The sequence below is a fragment of the Macrobrachium nipponense genome, chromosome 1, assembly GCF_015104395.2.
Source record: "Macrobrachium nipponense isolate FS-2020 chromosome 1, ASM1510439v2, whole genome shotgun sequence".
Lineage (NCBI taxonomy): Eukaryota > Metazoa > Arthropoda > Malacostraca > Decapoda > Palaemonidae > Macrobrachium > Macrobrachium nipponense.
The window spans coordinates 147734332-147748959 of NC_087200.1; the positions used below are offsets into that span (position 1 = coordinate 147734332).

The 14628-nt window shown below is 34.4% G+C and overlaps 1 protein-coding gene across 1 annotated transcript in view; it reads left to right on the plus strand.

Annotated features, from left to right (window-relative positions):
* The window catches only part of LOC135219734 (E3 ubiquitin-protein ligase Nedd-4-like), a 284620-nt gene extending 270923 nt beyond the window's left edge, over window positions 1-13697 (plus strand). Inside the window, 2 exon segments of the mRNA XM_064256741.1 lie at window positions 2664-2833; window positions 9000-13697. Coding sequence (XP_064112811.1) covers window positions 2664-2833; window positions 9000-9102 — 273 coding nt within the window. The 3' untranslated portion in view covers window positions 9103-13697.
* Window positions 13698-14628: the final 931 nt, after the last annotated feature.

A 14628-nucleotide genomic window follows, 5' to 3' on the forward strand; every position in this document is an offset into this window, starting at 1 on the left:
CAAGGCATTAGTTGCAGCCTCAAACTCTGCTATAAATTTTAAGAAATCTTTTCCTTCTTTGCCAGTAAATTTAGGAAGAGGGGCTGTTGGCTGTTTCAGTAAGCTGTGGGTCACATTTGGGAATATTAATAGAATCATTCTTACCCCTGGAAATCTCAAGCAATGGTAGACAGTACTCAATTTTGTCCAAATAATTCTGGCTCTAACTCTGCTTCTTCAGAAATGTCAGGAAATTTGTTTAAGAGGATTTGATCATCTAACTCTGACAACTTGTTTCTATAATTAAGAAGACTTTTAATATCTAGCTCTTCTTCCTGTGTAAGGGCAGAACAAGTGTCAGACCTATTGAATTGTTCGGTAACTTCTTTCTGAATGACCTTTCCTTGTCCAATCAGTACCTGTAAGTTAGTCATTATGACAACTGTAAAGCGAAAAAACTATAATGAATCTGAAAAGGACAACTATATAAATTTCAATAAAATTTAAATGTCCTGGAAAGGAAAAGGTTAATGTCCTGAAAATGGAAATATGAGACAACTGGAATTCCAGTCGTAGTCAGTTCTCTATTGGATCATCTGCATCATCATTAGGCACCTTTCTTTGTGTTACCCCACATTGGGCGCCATTAGCCAAACACCTTGTATTTCTGAGATTTTAGTCGAGATTGAAAGGAAAAATATAATTACGTGATATTTATTACATAGATAAGCCTTTAAAATAACATAGTACCTTCATTACAAAAAACAACTTGACAAGTAAACAAGGCAATTCATGCAGATGTAGGATGCTTCTTTTCGTTCAGCTCGCTCGCTGTCTGTTAAGAAATATCCAGGAAGATTAGTAAAGAATAGTTATGATCATTTTTGTAGAATTATACCCACAGGAATAATAACCCAAATAAAATTACCTTACAATTGAGCAATTGAAGTTTACATTAGTATCAGGAAGGAAATAAAAGGGCCTCTTCAGCGAAGCCAAACCCAATCCTGAAATAAACGGTAAACTTAGTATAAATTTTCCCGGTTGTAATATTGGAAACTATTCTTTAAAAATTGTCACTTAAAACAACATTAATGTAGTAGACGATTCTCTTAACCAAGTATTAACAACGTGAATTTTTGAAAAAGCTAGCGTTACTAGTCCAAGAGCTATGTTGCCTCAAAAGACAAGAGAATACAATATATTTATAAAAATAATTGACCACAAAAACTAATACGAATCTTAATTAAGCTTGCAAATGACAGACAGGAAAACTTGAAAAGTCAACACAAGGCACTGAGAGTTTGCAATGATAACCTTAAGAATAAGCCCTATATATTCTTGGTACTCACCTGTGTCGAACCATGCACAAAGGCGTTGCAGATGGATTTTGGTAAATGTTCACAAGAGGGTGATGGAGACCAGGGATCCCCAGAGTATAAGTCTTTAGCCCATCATAGGCATTTCGGAAGAATATAAATGGTATGGACCTTCCCAGGTGAGTTAGGTCTCTGCTCTGCCCACTGAGCTGCTTCGCTCCACGTAGCCAGTTTCGCTCAAGTAAAAGCATAGGGAAGGAGGAAAGGTTATCAAACTATCCATCTTGGAAGGTTGGACGGCAGGAAAGATAGTTAGATGGTACCAAGAATAGGGCAATTAAATACCAAAGTCGTAATAATTACTAGTCTTTCCTGTCGCCATGTGAAAATATGAAATATTTTTTATAGGCATGCAAAGCACACTGTATTGGTAACCCCCTCCCCCCCTGTGGTAGTAGTCTAGTGTTACATGTTCAGTATCAGAAAATTTCTTGTTCAAAATAATTAACCCCTATTGGACGGGTTGTTTGGGAGTAGTAATGACAGGTTTGGGGTGGTGGACGGATTTATCCTGTAGATAAACAATATTTCGTGCCATCGATTGGAAAAGAATTGGGTGGGAAAGAGGTGCCAAATCTTCTTTAGCCCATAAATTCACTAATGGCAACTTTTACACTGGCTAATATCACAAGTCTGGCAGGCGTCGGTATCAGGACTTAGTTCTGCTTCTGACTTGAAGTGATAATGTTGTGTATCTCTCTCTCACGTGACGTCTTTGTGTAAATTTGCTCAAATATACTAAGGGGTTACTGTTGGGTTTTGTTCTTGTCTTTTACAATAGTATATCAGTTGTAAATGTAATTTTGCAAAGTACAAATAAAAAAAAGTTACTGAATCTTCATTCTCGGTAAATTTACATGAATATTTTTTAACAAATATGCTAAGAATTTGTTACTAATTTTATTTATCTGTTTTGATGTGTTGTGTGATGTAATTATAATTTAACAAATTATAATTTTACAAAATAAAATAAAATTATTAGAAAAAACATATATAAATTGGTAAAATTTATGATTATCCTGTAAAAGAGGCCCCAACAGGGGTTGTAATTAGCCATTTTCAACTTTTCGTGGGAGGTTGGGAAAATTATTTAGAATTTGTTTTCTTTCACCATGTGCATTTGCATATCTTCCTCTATAGATTTTTTTTTTCTCGTAAATTTGCAGGGGGTGCTGCTTATCGATTTATTACCCTGGCTCTTACGGGTTAATCGCAAGCAATGTTTGAGCAATTTTTCTTAATCAATAATTTTGCCAAGTTATTTTTGTATATTACTGTATAGTTTCATTGTTTTATTTTTTTTAGGTGGTTTTGTCCTTCAGCAATGAGATGCGAGCGAGGTTGTTGCAATTTGTCACTGGTACTTCACGTGTGCCTATGAATGGCTTCAAAGAATTGTATGGAAGCAATGGACCACAGCTTTTCACCATTGAAATGTGGGGCGAGACTAAGAATTACCCTAGGTCTCATACTTGGTGAGTACATTTGATTTTTAGTGTTATTCATCCTCTTCAGTAATTTAACTTGTTTTTGTTACATATTGGAGCAATAGAAATATTTAATTTTTGAGTCATGAAGGTTTTTATAACTTCAAGTTTCTGAGATGTTTAAGACTGGAAATAGTGTCCAATGTAGACGAGGACATTAGGTATTACAAAAGCAGTGGGTACAAGAACAATTCATAAGCTAGTGACATTAATTCACCTGAAAAAAATTTATGTAAAACCTTTTGCAAGTACAGTATGTCGGCAGATTATGATGTAAATTTGGTATTCATCAGTAAGTAGTTCATGTCTTAGTTCTTTGTCATCATGATAGAGGAAGCTACAAATGAGTACTGAATTTGTATTGAATATAACACATTTTGTTGCAGGATATTCGTAAAATTTAAGGGAGTTATTAATGCATGAATTATGTAAGAGTAATTTTGAAAGGTAGGAAGCTATTTTAGTGTCATATTACGGTGGAAGAATCCTTAGACCTCTGAAAGTCATTTATGCCTTTTTGTAAACGGAACCATTGGCTAAAATTAGGCAAATATATATGCTACTCTGTTCAGGGCAAAGGAAAAGGCAAAAAAAATAGTTTTCATATAAGTAACTTGCCAAGTAATTACCTAGCTATAGTTTCAACTCATGCAGCAGCTTAGATTTAAAAAATCACTGTAGCTCTTCTATTGTTTTTTTTGTAGGCAACTAACGCTGCCCACTTTCGGGGAACAATAGAAACATCAAAGCTGAAGAGCTCAATTTGTTTCTGCTGGCTAATGAGTGAACTTTGGTTGTATGAAGCAGCTATTTTGACTTCTCATCATTTACTGTTTGATATTTCTCCAAGATTGGTGTAATATTCTTACCTTTGGTAGCCATTGAGCTTTTTAGTGCTATACCACATTGGCTCCTTCATGGCGAAAATGATGGGGCATCAGAGGCGACCTATTGTCACATACATCATGGGGGGCAGACTGCAAAACTATTTTAAAATTATACAAGGCCTTAATTTTTTCAAAAATTAGTTATGGGTGTGAAATATACTCCTCAGCCACCCCAAGCTGATTAAAGGTATTAGATTCTATACACCATGCTGGTATTAGATTGTCTACAGGAGCATTTAGGACTTCGCCTATTCCAAGTCTCCTTGTTGATGCTGGAGAATTAACTTTAGACCTTTACCGAAAGTCTTCTATTATTCGGTATTGGTTTAGGTTGCAAAGACTTCCCAGTCTTTCTTAGCCTGTCAGACTGCAAACTTTGTAAGGCATTGTAGATATTTTGAGTTACACCCAAAATCTCCTCAACCTTATGGTGGTTTTCGGGTAAAACAATTATTAAACGTCTTGATATAGCAAGAAATGGAGTTCTTCCATTTAGGATATCAGCAACCCCTCCATGGAAATTACCAGAGATATCTTTTTGTAAATATTTTATTGGTATAAAAAGAACATGACTGAATTAGAAGCCAGGTCTCTCTTCATGAACATGTCGAAGAACATAGGGAATCGACTTTTATATATACAGATGGCTCCAAATCTGATGCTGGCGTTGGATTTGGAGTATATAGCGGTTCTTTTAATTGTAGAGGTGCACTTCCTCTAGTATCTTCCATATTTACTGCAGAACTATATGGCATATTAACCGCTATTGAGAAAATAGCATTAAAAGATGAGGGCAATTTTACATTTTTAGTGATGCAAGAAGTGTCCTTCAAGCTTTAGGAGTTTTTAATTCTAGTAACCCTTTGGTTTTAAAGATTTTAGAGTGGCTTTTTATTATTGGTCTGAAAGGCATAACAGTTCGATTTTGTTGGGTTCCGGCCCACGTAGGTGTGTGTGGAAATGAGGAGGCAGATTCACTGGCAAAGAATGCTGCAGCTGAGTTGCTACCAAGAAGGTATCCCATTCCATGTAATGATTTTTTACCTACAATTAAGAATTTTATTTATAATAATTGGCAAAAGCATTGGGAAAGCTTAGCTGATAATAAGATGAGAGAAATAACAAATGTTATATCCCCTTGGAAATATAACGTGATGCCCCGAAAGTGGGAGACTACTCTTTGTCGTCTCCGAATTGGTCACACCCGGATGACACATGAGTTTTTGCTAGCTGGCCAACACCAACCATATTGTGACGACTGTTTGATACCCTTGACCGTGAAGCATTTGTTGACTGAATGCCCCACTTATAGCACGGAAAGAAATAGATATCTGTTTGAGGGTCGAGGTGAGGATGGCAGGTTCATCCTTGCCTAGATTCTTGGACATGATGTGCCATACAATGCAAGTGGCATTTTTAGATTTATTTCAGAAGCAGGTCTTCTGAAAGCTATTTAACTTTTACAATGATATATTTGCTTTTATGGTTTTAATTGAATATACTTTTATTCTTTATTTATAATAAACGATATCGGCGTCAATGACCTTCGATGTCAGGATGCCAGAAAACTTCAAATCATTCATTCATTCATTCATTCAAAGACCAGGTCTTCTCAGACAGCCATATTTCGGACAGTTTCATCAAGGAATATCCACTCTTACCTTGACAGGCTTCAGACTGTCAGGAAACTTAGCAGAGCAAAAGGCTTTTCATGGTCAGCTGCAGAGGCTATTGCAAGATGTAGACATCAGTCCTCTTGTAAGGTCTACCAGAATGTGGACTTTCTGCTCTATTTGAGATCCTCTAGGTGTTTATCTGCCTCTACCAATAGAGGGTACAGGGCCATGCCGAGTTCTGTCTTTAGGCACAGAGGTTTGGAACTGTCATCGAACCAAGATCTGATTGACCTTATCAAATTTTTTTTACATCCAAGCAGAGGAAGATAGACTAGGTCACCTGGAACCCCGTTGTAGTTCCAAAGTGGCTATCTGACCCTACCCTTGAGCCCCTTCATTCCACATTAAGAGATTTAACTAGGAAAACCCTTTTCCTTGTCACTTTAGGTACTGCCAAGAGGGTCAGCAAACTGCAAGCCATAGATAAAAGGATTGGATTCTCTCGAGATGCAGTCTTCTTGTTTACTCTTGATTTCATGGCCAAGAATGGGGCACCTTCCAAGCCCCGGCACCATACTTTCACCATTCAGAATTTAATGGAGATCCTTTGCTCAGAAGAGGAAGAAAGAGCTCTTTGCCCCATAAGGGCATTGAGATATTACCTGGACAGGACCGAGAGGATCAGAGGCCCCTCTAGCAACCTCTGGTGCTCTGTGAAGAACCCTTCCTGACCCCTTTCCAAGCATGTATAATCATTTTTTTAAGGGACCTTATTACTTAGGCTCATTCAGGGATGCAAAAGGACATTTTACCTTTGTTTGAGGTTAAACCCCACAAGATTGGAGCAGTCCACTACCTCGTTAGCTTTTAGACATAATTTGTTTATTTCCTCTAGTTTACAGTCAACTCGTTTATTTCCTCTATTTTACAGTCTACATATTGTAGGTGTAAATTGATTTTTCCAACATTATATACATGAAGTGGAACAGTTTTTGAGAACTGCAGTACCCTTGGTTCATTGTCAGTTGCTGGCATGGTAGTGGGGTATGAAGCATAGGAAGCATTCCTTCAAAACTCTATCTCTTTGCCTTGATATAGGCAGTTGCTGGCATGGTATTAGGGGACAAAGCAAATGAAGCATTCCTTCTCTCCTCTATCTCTGCCTTGATATAGGCAAAGAGCTAGAGGATAAAAGGAATGCTTCCTATGCTTCGTCCCCCAATACCCTGCCAGTAACTGTGTGTCGAGTCTTGGGGAAGTCCAAGGGTACCATGTTCTGGAGCACCCACCAGTTTTTAGTGGATGGGTGGTGGTTTATTTTTGAGTAGGTGACAGCATTGTCTGGATGCTTTTTATTGTGGTATTGCACCCAGGGCAAGGGCACTTACTGATACTTTGCTAGCCATCGAACATATCCTTCTCTGCAAAGCTCCCACCTAAGTAGAGGTGCTCCACGGCTATACTACCATGCCACAACAGGCAAAGGTGAGAATCAACCAGAGGCAGTATCTTCCTGCAGTAGCTCTTTGACAAGGTAAGGAAACAGCAAGCATTGTATCAGTGCTAGCAACTTTTTTATTTAAAATTCATTGCACTTATTGAATGTATTGGAGTAGAGTATGTCCATGTATCCCACCTGCTATCAATGTGGGATTTAGCTATGTAAATACTTGGTAAGTTACTTTTATCAAAATGTTATTTTCATGATAAAATTAAGTTTCATATATACTTATCAAGTAATTACAGATCGGAGCCCTCCTTCCTCCCCTCTCATGGACAAAAGGGCACAAACGAATTGAGCTCTTCAGTTTTGTTGTTTCTATTGTTCCCTGAAAGTGGGTGGGGTTAGTCACCTACACCAAAACAATTGAGGCGCTACTACAATTTTTAAAATTTAAGCTGCCTCGTGAGTTAAAACTATAGCTATGTAATTACTTGGTAAGTATAAATGAAACTTACATTTCATTGTAAGCAACCAATAGTTAAAATTAGACAAATCTCTATGCTAATTAACGGGGCTGGCCGGTAAGCCAATATATGGTGGTATAGGGCGAAAAATGCAAAATCATAAAAAAATTCATGGAGCTTCATATGGCAATGGAGAATACATATACAAAATATTTTGTCAAATTCCTCTTACTTTCGTAATTACAGGGTAATTAGTAAAAGTAACTCATTAAGTCAAAACATTGATCCGTACAAGAAAATGCAGTATATCTTCTGTTACCATAAATTTTGATAATTATTACATTTTGATATCAAGCAAATCATGAGCAATGGCATCTGTAGAGATTCCATGAGTCACAAGACACACCCTTCAATGTGAGCAAAAACATCGGAGAGAGTACACATGTGAGTTTCACCTCTGGCATTCGCTTGCTTTTACATCTGTTTTTCTTTGTTTCGGCAAGACTTTCATCATGCCAAAGTTGATAAGATAGGCTAAACAGCTCGCTAACATACAGAAGAAGAAAATTTGCTTTAATAAGAGTTCAGAAGATCATAATATCGGCCATATTAGCGGGGTTAATAAAGGAGAGAGAGAGAGAGAGTGTTGTGGAAGGAGCGCTTGTCTCGCCTGACGCAGTGCCCCAGGAGCCTAAGAAGCAAGATATTGAGCAAAGGGATCTTCATTTATGATTAAATTATGATACATAACATAGGTTTGGTTTATTAATACCCAAAAATTAATATAAAATTAATAATAATCATGATTTATTAACATTGTTTATGTAAAAATGCAAAGAAAAACTTTGAATGCCTGTATCTCAAAACTATAGTTATTGACTCAAATCCTATCTTCTCCCTTAGTTTTAAAGCTATAGCATTGAAATTTGGCATATAACTTAGAAAGACATTACAGAACAATCAAATGGAGCTTTTTTCAAATTATTTGTTTTATTTCTTCTTGCATTTTTTTCCTGTTTTATATATATATATATTCTATATAGTATATTATATGATTATATATATATAGATATATATATATATATATATATATATATATATATATATATATATCATGAAAAATCATATGCAGCAAAAAAAAAAAAAAAAAAACATTTGATTGGAAGTCTACATCAGGTCTATATATGGTAGTAATCCCAGGTCGTAATATTAAGTATCAAGGGAGGAGATAGAATTTGAAAAACGGTTATTTTCGGGATAATTCGCCCTGGTGTCACAAAACCAAAGGTCAAAGGCAAAATTAGTGTAAGGTTTGGAGATGTCCCAAGTCACCTTATTAAGTGGTATGAATGTCAAAGTCCTGTCCTTAGAAAACTGCATTAGCCAACTGGCCCCTTTGATATTCAAGGGTTAAGAAGGCATTTAAAATCAGCATTTCGTTGTATGCAAAGTTGCCACTACAGTAGCAATCAACTAGAAAGGTGTTCTTTGTAATTGAAGTCAGATTCATTACAACTTTATCTGATGGTTTTTATAATTTTCTCAGTAGCTTAGTTAGATGAGGCAAGTGGTGGTGGTGGATATAGATTTTACCCCTCTAAATACTATGGACTTTTGAAAATGGATTGTTTTGACGACTATTTGATCGTAGAAATGCATGTGGGTTTTGCAGGAATGCTTTCTTTAAAATTACATTTTGAGATCACTATGTTACTGTTATTTCCTCTCTCTTTTTGTTTTTAGCTTCAACCGTCTGGATTTACCTCCTTATCAGTCATATCATGAACTACGAGAGAAGTTGATCAAAGCTATCGAGGGAACTGTTGGCTTTGCTGGCGTAGATTAAATGGAAACTCACAGGGTTAGAGTTATTGGATGACAAGCTTTAGAATTAAATAATCTACATAAGATTTGAAAATGGATTACTTAAAACATAAATACATATATATTTTTTGACATTTATGACTGCTACACTCAATTTACTTTGGAAATAAGCACAGTATGAAAAACCAAAATTTTCATATTGGACAATATAACACACGTGAATATGATGGCCTTGATTTTTCTTTGAGTAAGGATTTATATGTATTGTGCTGTAATTTGATGTGGTAGGTATTTACTGTATCATTATTAGTTCATTGTTTGTGTTAAAAATTTTTGTAGCTTATGTTAATGTAGTTGATGTAGTTTATAAAACAAAAACTGTGAACATACTTGTATTATATATCTCACAAAATGTTACAAAGTCAGATGTTGATTTTTGTTAGGTCTCAGGATGCACAGCAAGTGTAGCTTGGTGCATCTTGGAATTCGGTCCTTGTACTCCACAAGGTTAGTGAAATGGGAATCTTATGATTTTGTATCAATATTATTTATATTTTTCTTGCTTTCACAAACTAGTGTGTTATTATAATTATTATTATTTTTTTATTATTATTATTATTTTATTATATTATCATCATTTTGAAACCCATAGTTTATAAGTGGATTTGGGTGTAAGTGGAAACTAATTGCAAATGTGATATACTACAAATGATAGCCATTGTTAAGAAGTTTACTTAGAGTGGTTAAACAAACACTTATGGTTATCAAAGAGTGATAGCGATTATTGAATTTTATAAAGATGAATGGTTGTTATTTGAGTTTGAGATTATAATAACTGGTTAGTATGAATGTCTTTGGTTTTTATAGAGTATATATATATATCTACAACACATAACTTTTAATTTGATTGCTATATATTTGCATTACTTGCATGTATATACTGTATTATTCTCTCTCTCAGTGTTATTAGTACTGTACTTCTCTCTTATTAATAATTTGCACTAGAATTATTGGAATTTTCCCCTTAACAAAAGTCTAGTAATTATTATCCTTCTTTGGTGGAATCCTTTATTTTTAATTTTGTGCAATATCTTAGTTTATTTGTACTTCTTGGTAGTCTTGAATATGGAGAAATAACTACATACTATGCATGGTCACTTACTGGTATATACTGTCCAATAACAGTTGGACATGTGAATTGTTAATGTATACCTTCAATGGATTATGTTGAATGTTGTACTATAGCACTGTACATTGGAGATTAAAATATTTATTTAAAATAGTATAGGTGTTATTACCTTATTCCACTCTGGAGGATGAAAATTTTGTAAACAAACAAAGCTGGAAATGTAGAGATTATATGAATTGTTCTTCTCTCCAAATTGGTTGTAAGCAAAAATATTAGTAAAGTTTATTCACTTTTGAACTGAAGTTTGTTTACATTGTCATATGGGGCTCTCCATACTGCATATTATATTAAAGAATTTGTGAATTATTTTTCCTATTCGCTATGCAGTATTTAAGTCTGGCATATGTTTCTGTCCACTCTTCTCATTCTTTTGGTGGTGGTGTGTATTCTCTACAGTGATGCCTATAATATATAGTTCTGAGATACCAAGACCTTTTCCTTTATTCAGATTGCAACAGTTTAAACTAATTTGTGATACCTTTATAAATATATACATACATAGATTTTTATGTAGTTGGATAAGTAGGAATGGTGTAAAGCTGCAATTGCTTGTGACTATTGCGTTGTTTCTGATATTAGTTTTATAAGAATGTTGTGAAAAATGAGCATATCTCAGCTCTCAGCTATTCCAGATATTTTGATATGAGATATGATTATTGTTTGAAAGCAGCATAATAGGATTTGTATGTTTCCTTTACTTTCAGTGTATGTTGGGGTGTACAAATGTGAGTGTATGTTGAAGTATGTAGACTTATAAAAGACTTATGTGTTGGTTGGGTGCTCCACAGGCTTACTGTGCATGGTTAATTTTTCTTTTCATAATGTCTTAAGCTCCACATTGATTAGAAAATGAAGGTCCGTTACACTTACAACACATCTCTTCTTCCCCATGTGCTAGGTGTAATTGTTTGATAGTTTACTAGCATATGGTAAGATGACATCCATCTTGAAAGAAATACATTCAGAGTTACCCAGGACAAGTGGTTTACTTTGGTTTTGATGTACTAAGCATTGGATTGGTTGTTATAGAGAGTTTGGAAGTAAGCTGGAATTATTTTAGTGGAAAATATAGGTAATTCAATGGGTGTTCCTCAATTTAATCAGATGGCCATCAGTTGTAAAGAAATAAGCTGTAAGTCACTATGGTAATGAAAATAATGATTGGTTATCAGTGGTTTTCTATTATAAAGCTATGCCTGTACATGAAGCATTTCAGTGTTCTATTTAATGCTAGAGCCTAAACTTTTTCTTTCAAGAATTTTGATGGACCTTTATTCTCTTTACCAACACGTACAACAAACATACAAATTCATTTTCTTCAGCCATATTTTGGCTCATGAAAAAACTTCATCTTTGAAATGTTTGTGTTGGTATGCCCTGTAAAGAGATTTTCTCATCTAGTTGTGATATTTGAATCACTTACTCTCTGTCCATGTGTGGATAAGTATTTTGCTTTATCGAGACGTCCCATCTATCAAATGCAAAAGGACATTTTCACATAGGCCCTTGTTAATGCAAAAGTAGGTTTTCATGAGAACAAATTAAACTTCATTTAAAAGTTGAAATTTGATATATCTGTATAACCAGGACTTCTTGTGTGAGGAACATTTTTAGGCAATCATATAAGAAATGAAATCTTTGGAAGCATGATTTTTTTTACATTAGGGTATATATTGTTATTAGCCTTCTTTTGATTATAATAAGATTTAATTATTGGAAAGACACTAGTTTTTTCCCTTCTGAAATTGTGGTTGTAATGTAAAGTTTTAAAAAGTATTGACAAGAATGTGAAAACTACTTTTGCATTAATATTCTCTTCATTTAATATCTTCTAACATAGACAAAAACAGAAGCACAGCAAAACATTGGATTGGTCTCTTCATTTCTATAGATACTATATGTATACTTGTAAATAAAAAGAATTGTGAATATATTTTTATTCCAGACTTGATTATCAAGAAAACGTTGTAGGAAATTTGTTTGGATTCTACAGTATGTATTTCAGATTGAAAAGATGTGTTTTTCATAATCTAATTTAATTGGGTTATGGTGGGCATTTAAGTAATAAATTTAAAAAGTCCTTCACAGGCTTTGCATATAATTCAGTGATTATTAGAGTCATAATGTTACTGTAGGATGATACATCAAATGAGCCCGTGCTCTTCTGATTATTGTGACGTGTTAGCAATTAGATACTTTTAAGAATTTTGTGTGTATACTCTGTGGTATGCATTTTGTCTGAATCTTTTTCCTATTTAGGGCTAGGTAAATGACCAATTGTATTAGCTATTCTAGGGCTATATAATGATTTTATTACTGTACTTTAAAAAATTTTATACTCGTAGACTTTTAATATATACACAAACTTTTGATTATAGGTAAGCCTAGGCAGCTTCTGTGCAGCACAAGAGCATTTGTGGTTTGCTGTTGTGCTTCACAGTACACTTTCAGAGACATTTCTGCTTGTTAATGAAATAGGACAAACCAATTCTTGATCACCTGTTTGTTCATTGTTTCATTGCTTCTCTGGCATAATGATACAAAAAATATGTAAGTCCATTGTAAGTCCATTTCCCTTTAAGGTTTTAGAAATCTGTCCCACGTTTCGTAGGGCGACCCTTCTGCAAGTATGACTGCTTGTGCTTATGATTTCATATTAAAGGATAAAAGTTTTTTAGACTTCTTATTCCCTCCCCTGTTGTGGTCTAGCATTTGTCTGTTCATCATGACTACATTTTTCTGTGGATGGCTTAAGGCTGCTGTGGTCTCTCTCTCTCTCTCTCTCTCTCTCTCTCTCTCTCTCTCTCTCTCTCTCTCTCTCTCTCTCTCTCTCATTTTTAAATATTGCAGTAGTAGTTTACTAATCCTGTAATGTTAATGAGTAGAGAGTTGTTGTTTGATTTTATTTTCTTTTTCAGGGAGATTCATAGTTTGTAAATTACTGTAGTTTCATTCCCCTCTATTTTCACTTACCACATATTGTAATGTCATTCTCTGTGACCCTGTCTTTTTATCACTTACATAATGCTCTTCAGTGCTCATTTTTTTCATGATATTTTGTAGTTGTGTGTCACATCAAACATAATTAGTTTGATATACTGTATTTATAGTTCAAGAAGGCATGTGTGATTGATGGTCTTTTTACTGTTTACCAGAGGTATCAGTTATGGATTTTTTTTATCCTTTTGTTTAAATAACCACACCACCTAAAGTCTTAAGTTTTCTGCTGGCCTTAATCCTTTCTATATTTTTCTTGTTATATATAGTGTTTTTTTCTTATGTATGATTATTTTAAAGACAGTGACCGTCTTGTACTTTCTATATTCTACTGTAGGTGAATACATTGTCAGTGTTTGTCAGCAGTAAGTATATTTTAATTTTGTAATCTTAACATTCCTGTAAGCTAAATATAAAACCAGTTGCTCAGAGCAGAGTATAGTATTAATTAACCTTGTAGTCTTCATGTTTAGACATTTCAAGAATTCACTGCTTCACAGGATATTTTGAAAGAACCTTCCAGTGTTGGTTTTGTCTGTGAGAGCTAGCACAGTATGACATATTACTTCCTTTCACAGATTCTTTTATTATATTTTTAGCATACAATATGGGCATATGGCGTCTGATTACTTTAAACATCATTAAAGTAATCAGACAAACTAGGTACACAGTAATATGAGGAGCAGAGCACTCAAAAATTATGATGAATGTGTGCAGACATGGGTTTTTTGAAAGCCTTTTGAAAATGTTCAACCTCCCTACCATGTGCATTTTCAAGAGTTTTTTACTAGCATTTACAACATACATTTTCAATTTCCAATTATGCTGCCTGCTGTTGTTAGGCAGTAAGTAAAAAGTAAGGCTGCCAGCTGGAATGTATATCAGACGGATATCAACTTGCAATACAAATGTGATTAATTAATTGATAAACATTAGATAAAGAAATATACATAAATATGTATTCATATACATATTCAGTTATTCTTCTGTACCTATGTACTGCAGCCTCTGGGTAATATATACATTTAAAACTACAAAATTTAAGTAGCTGGAAATGGTTAAGGTTACCATTTCAGTATATACATAGACTGAATGATAATCCTTTCAATATTTCCCCTTGAGAATATAAAATTGTGTTGAAAGGATATATTCTATGTAAAATTACCAAAATTTATTCATTTGGAAGTCTTGAAAAATGAATTAAAATTCAGTATGAAGAAATTTCTTGCCTGGCCTGAGCAAGTACGTAGTATGCTGCTGTGGTAGAGTATTCTGTATTTGGTAAACAATCTTGTAATACTACTTTGAAAAGGAGTACATTCATTATAATAGCTGTTAGTAATGGGGATTATTTTTTTTATC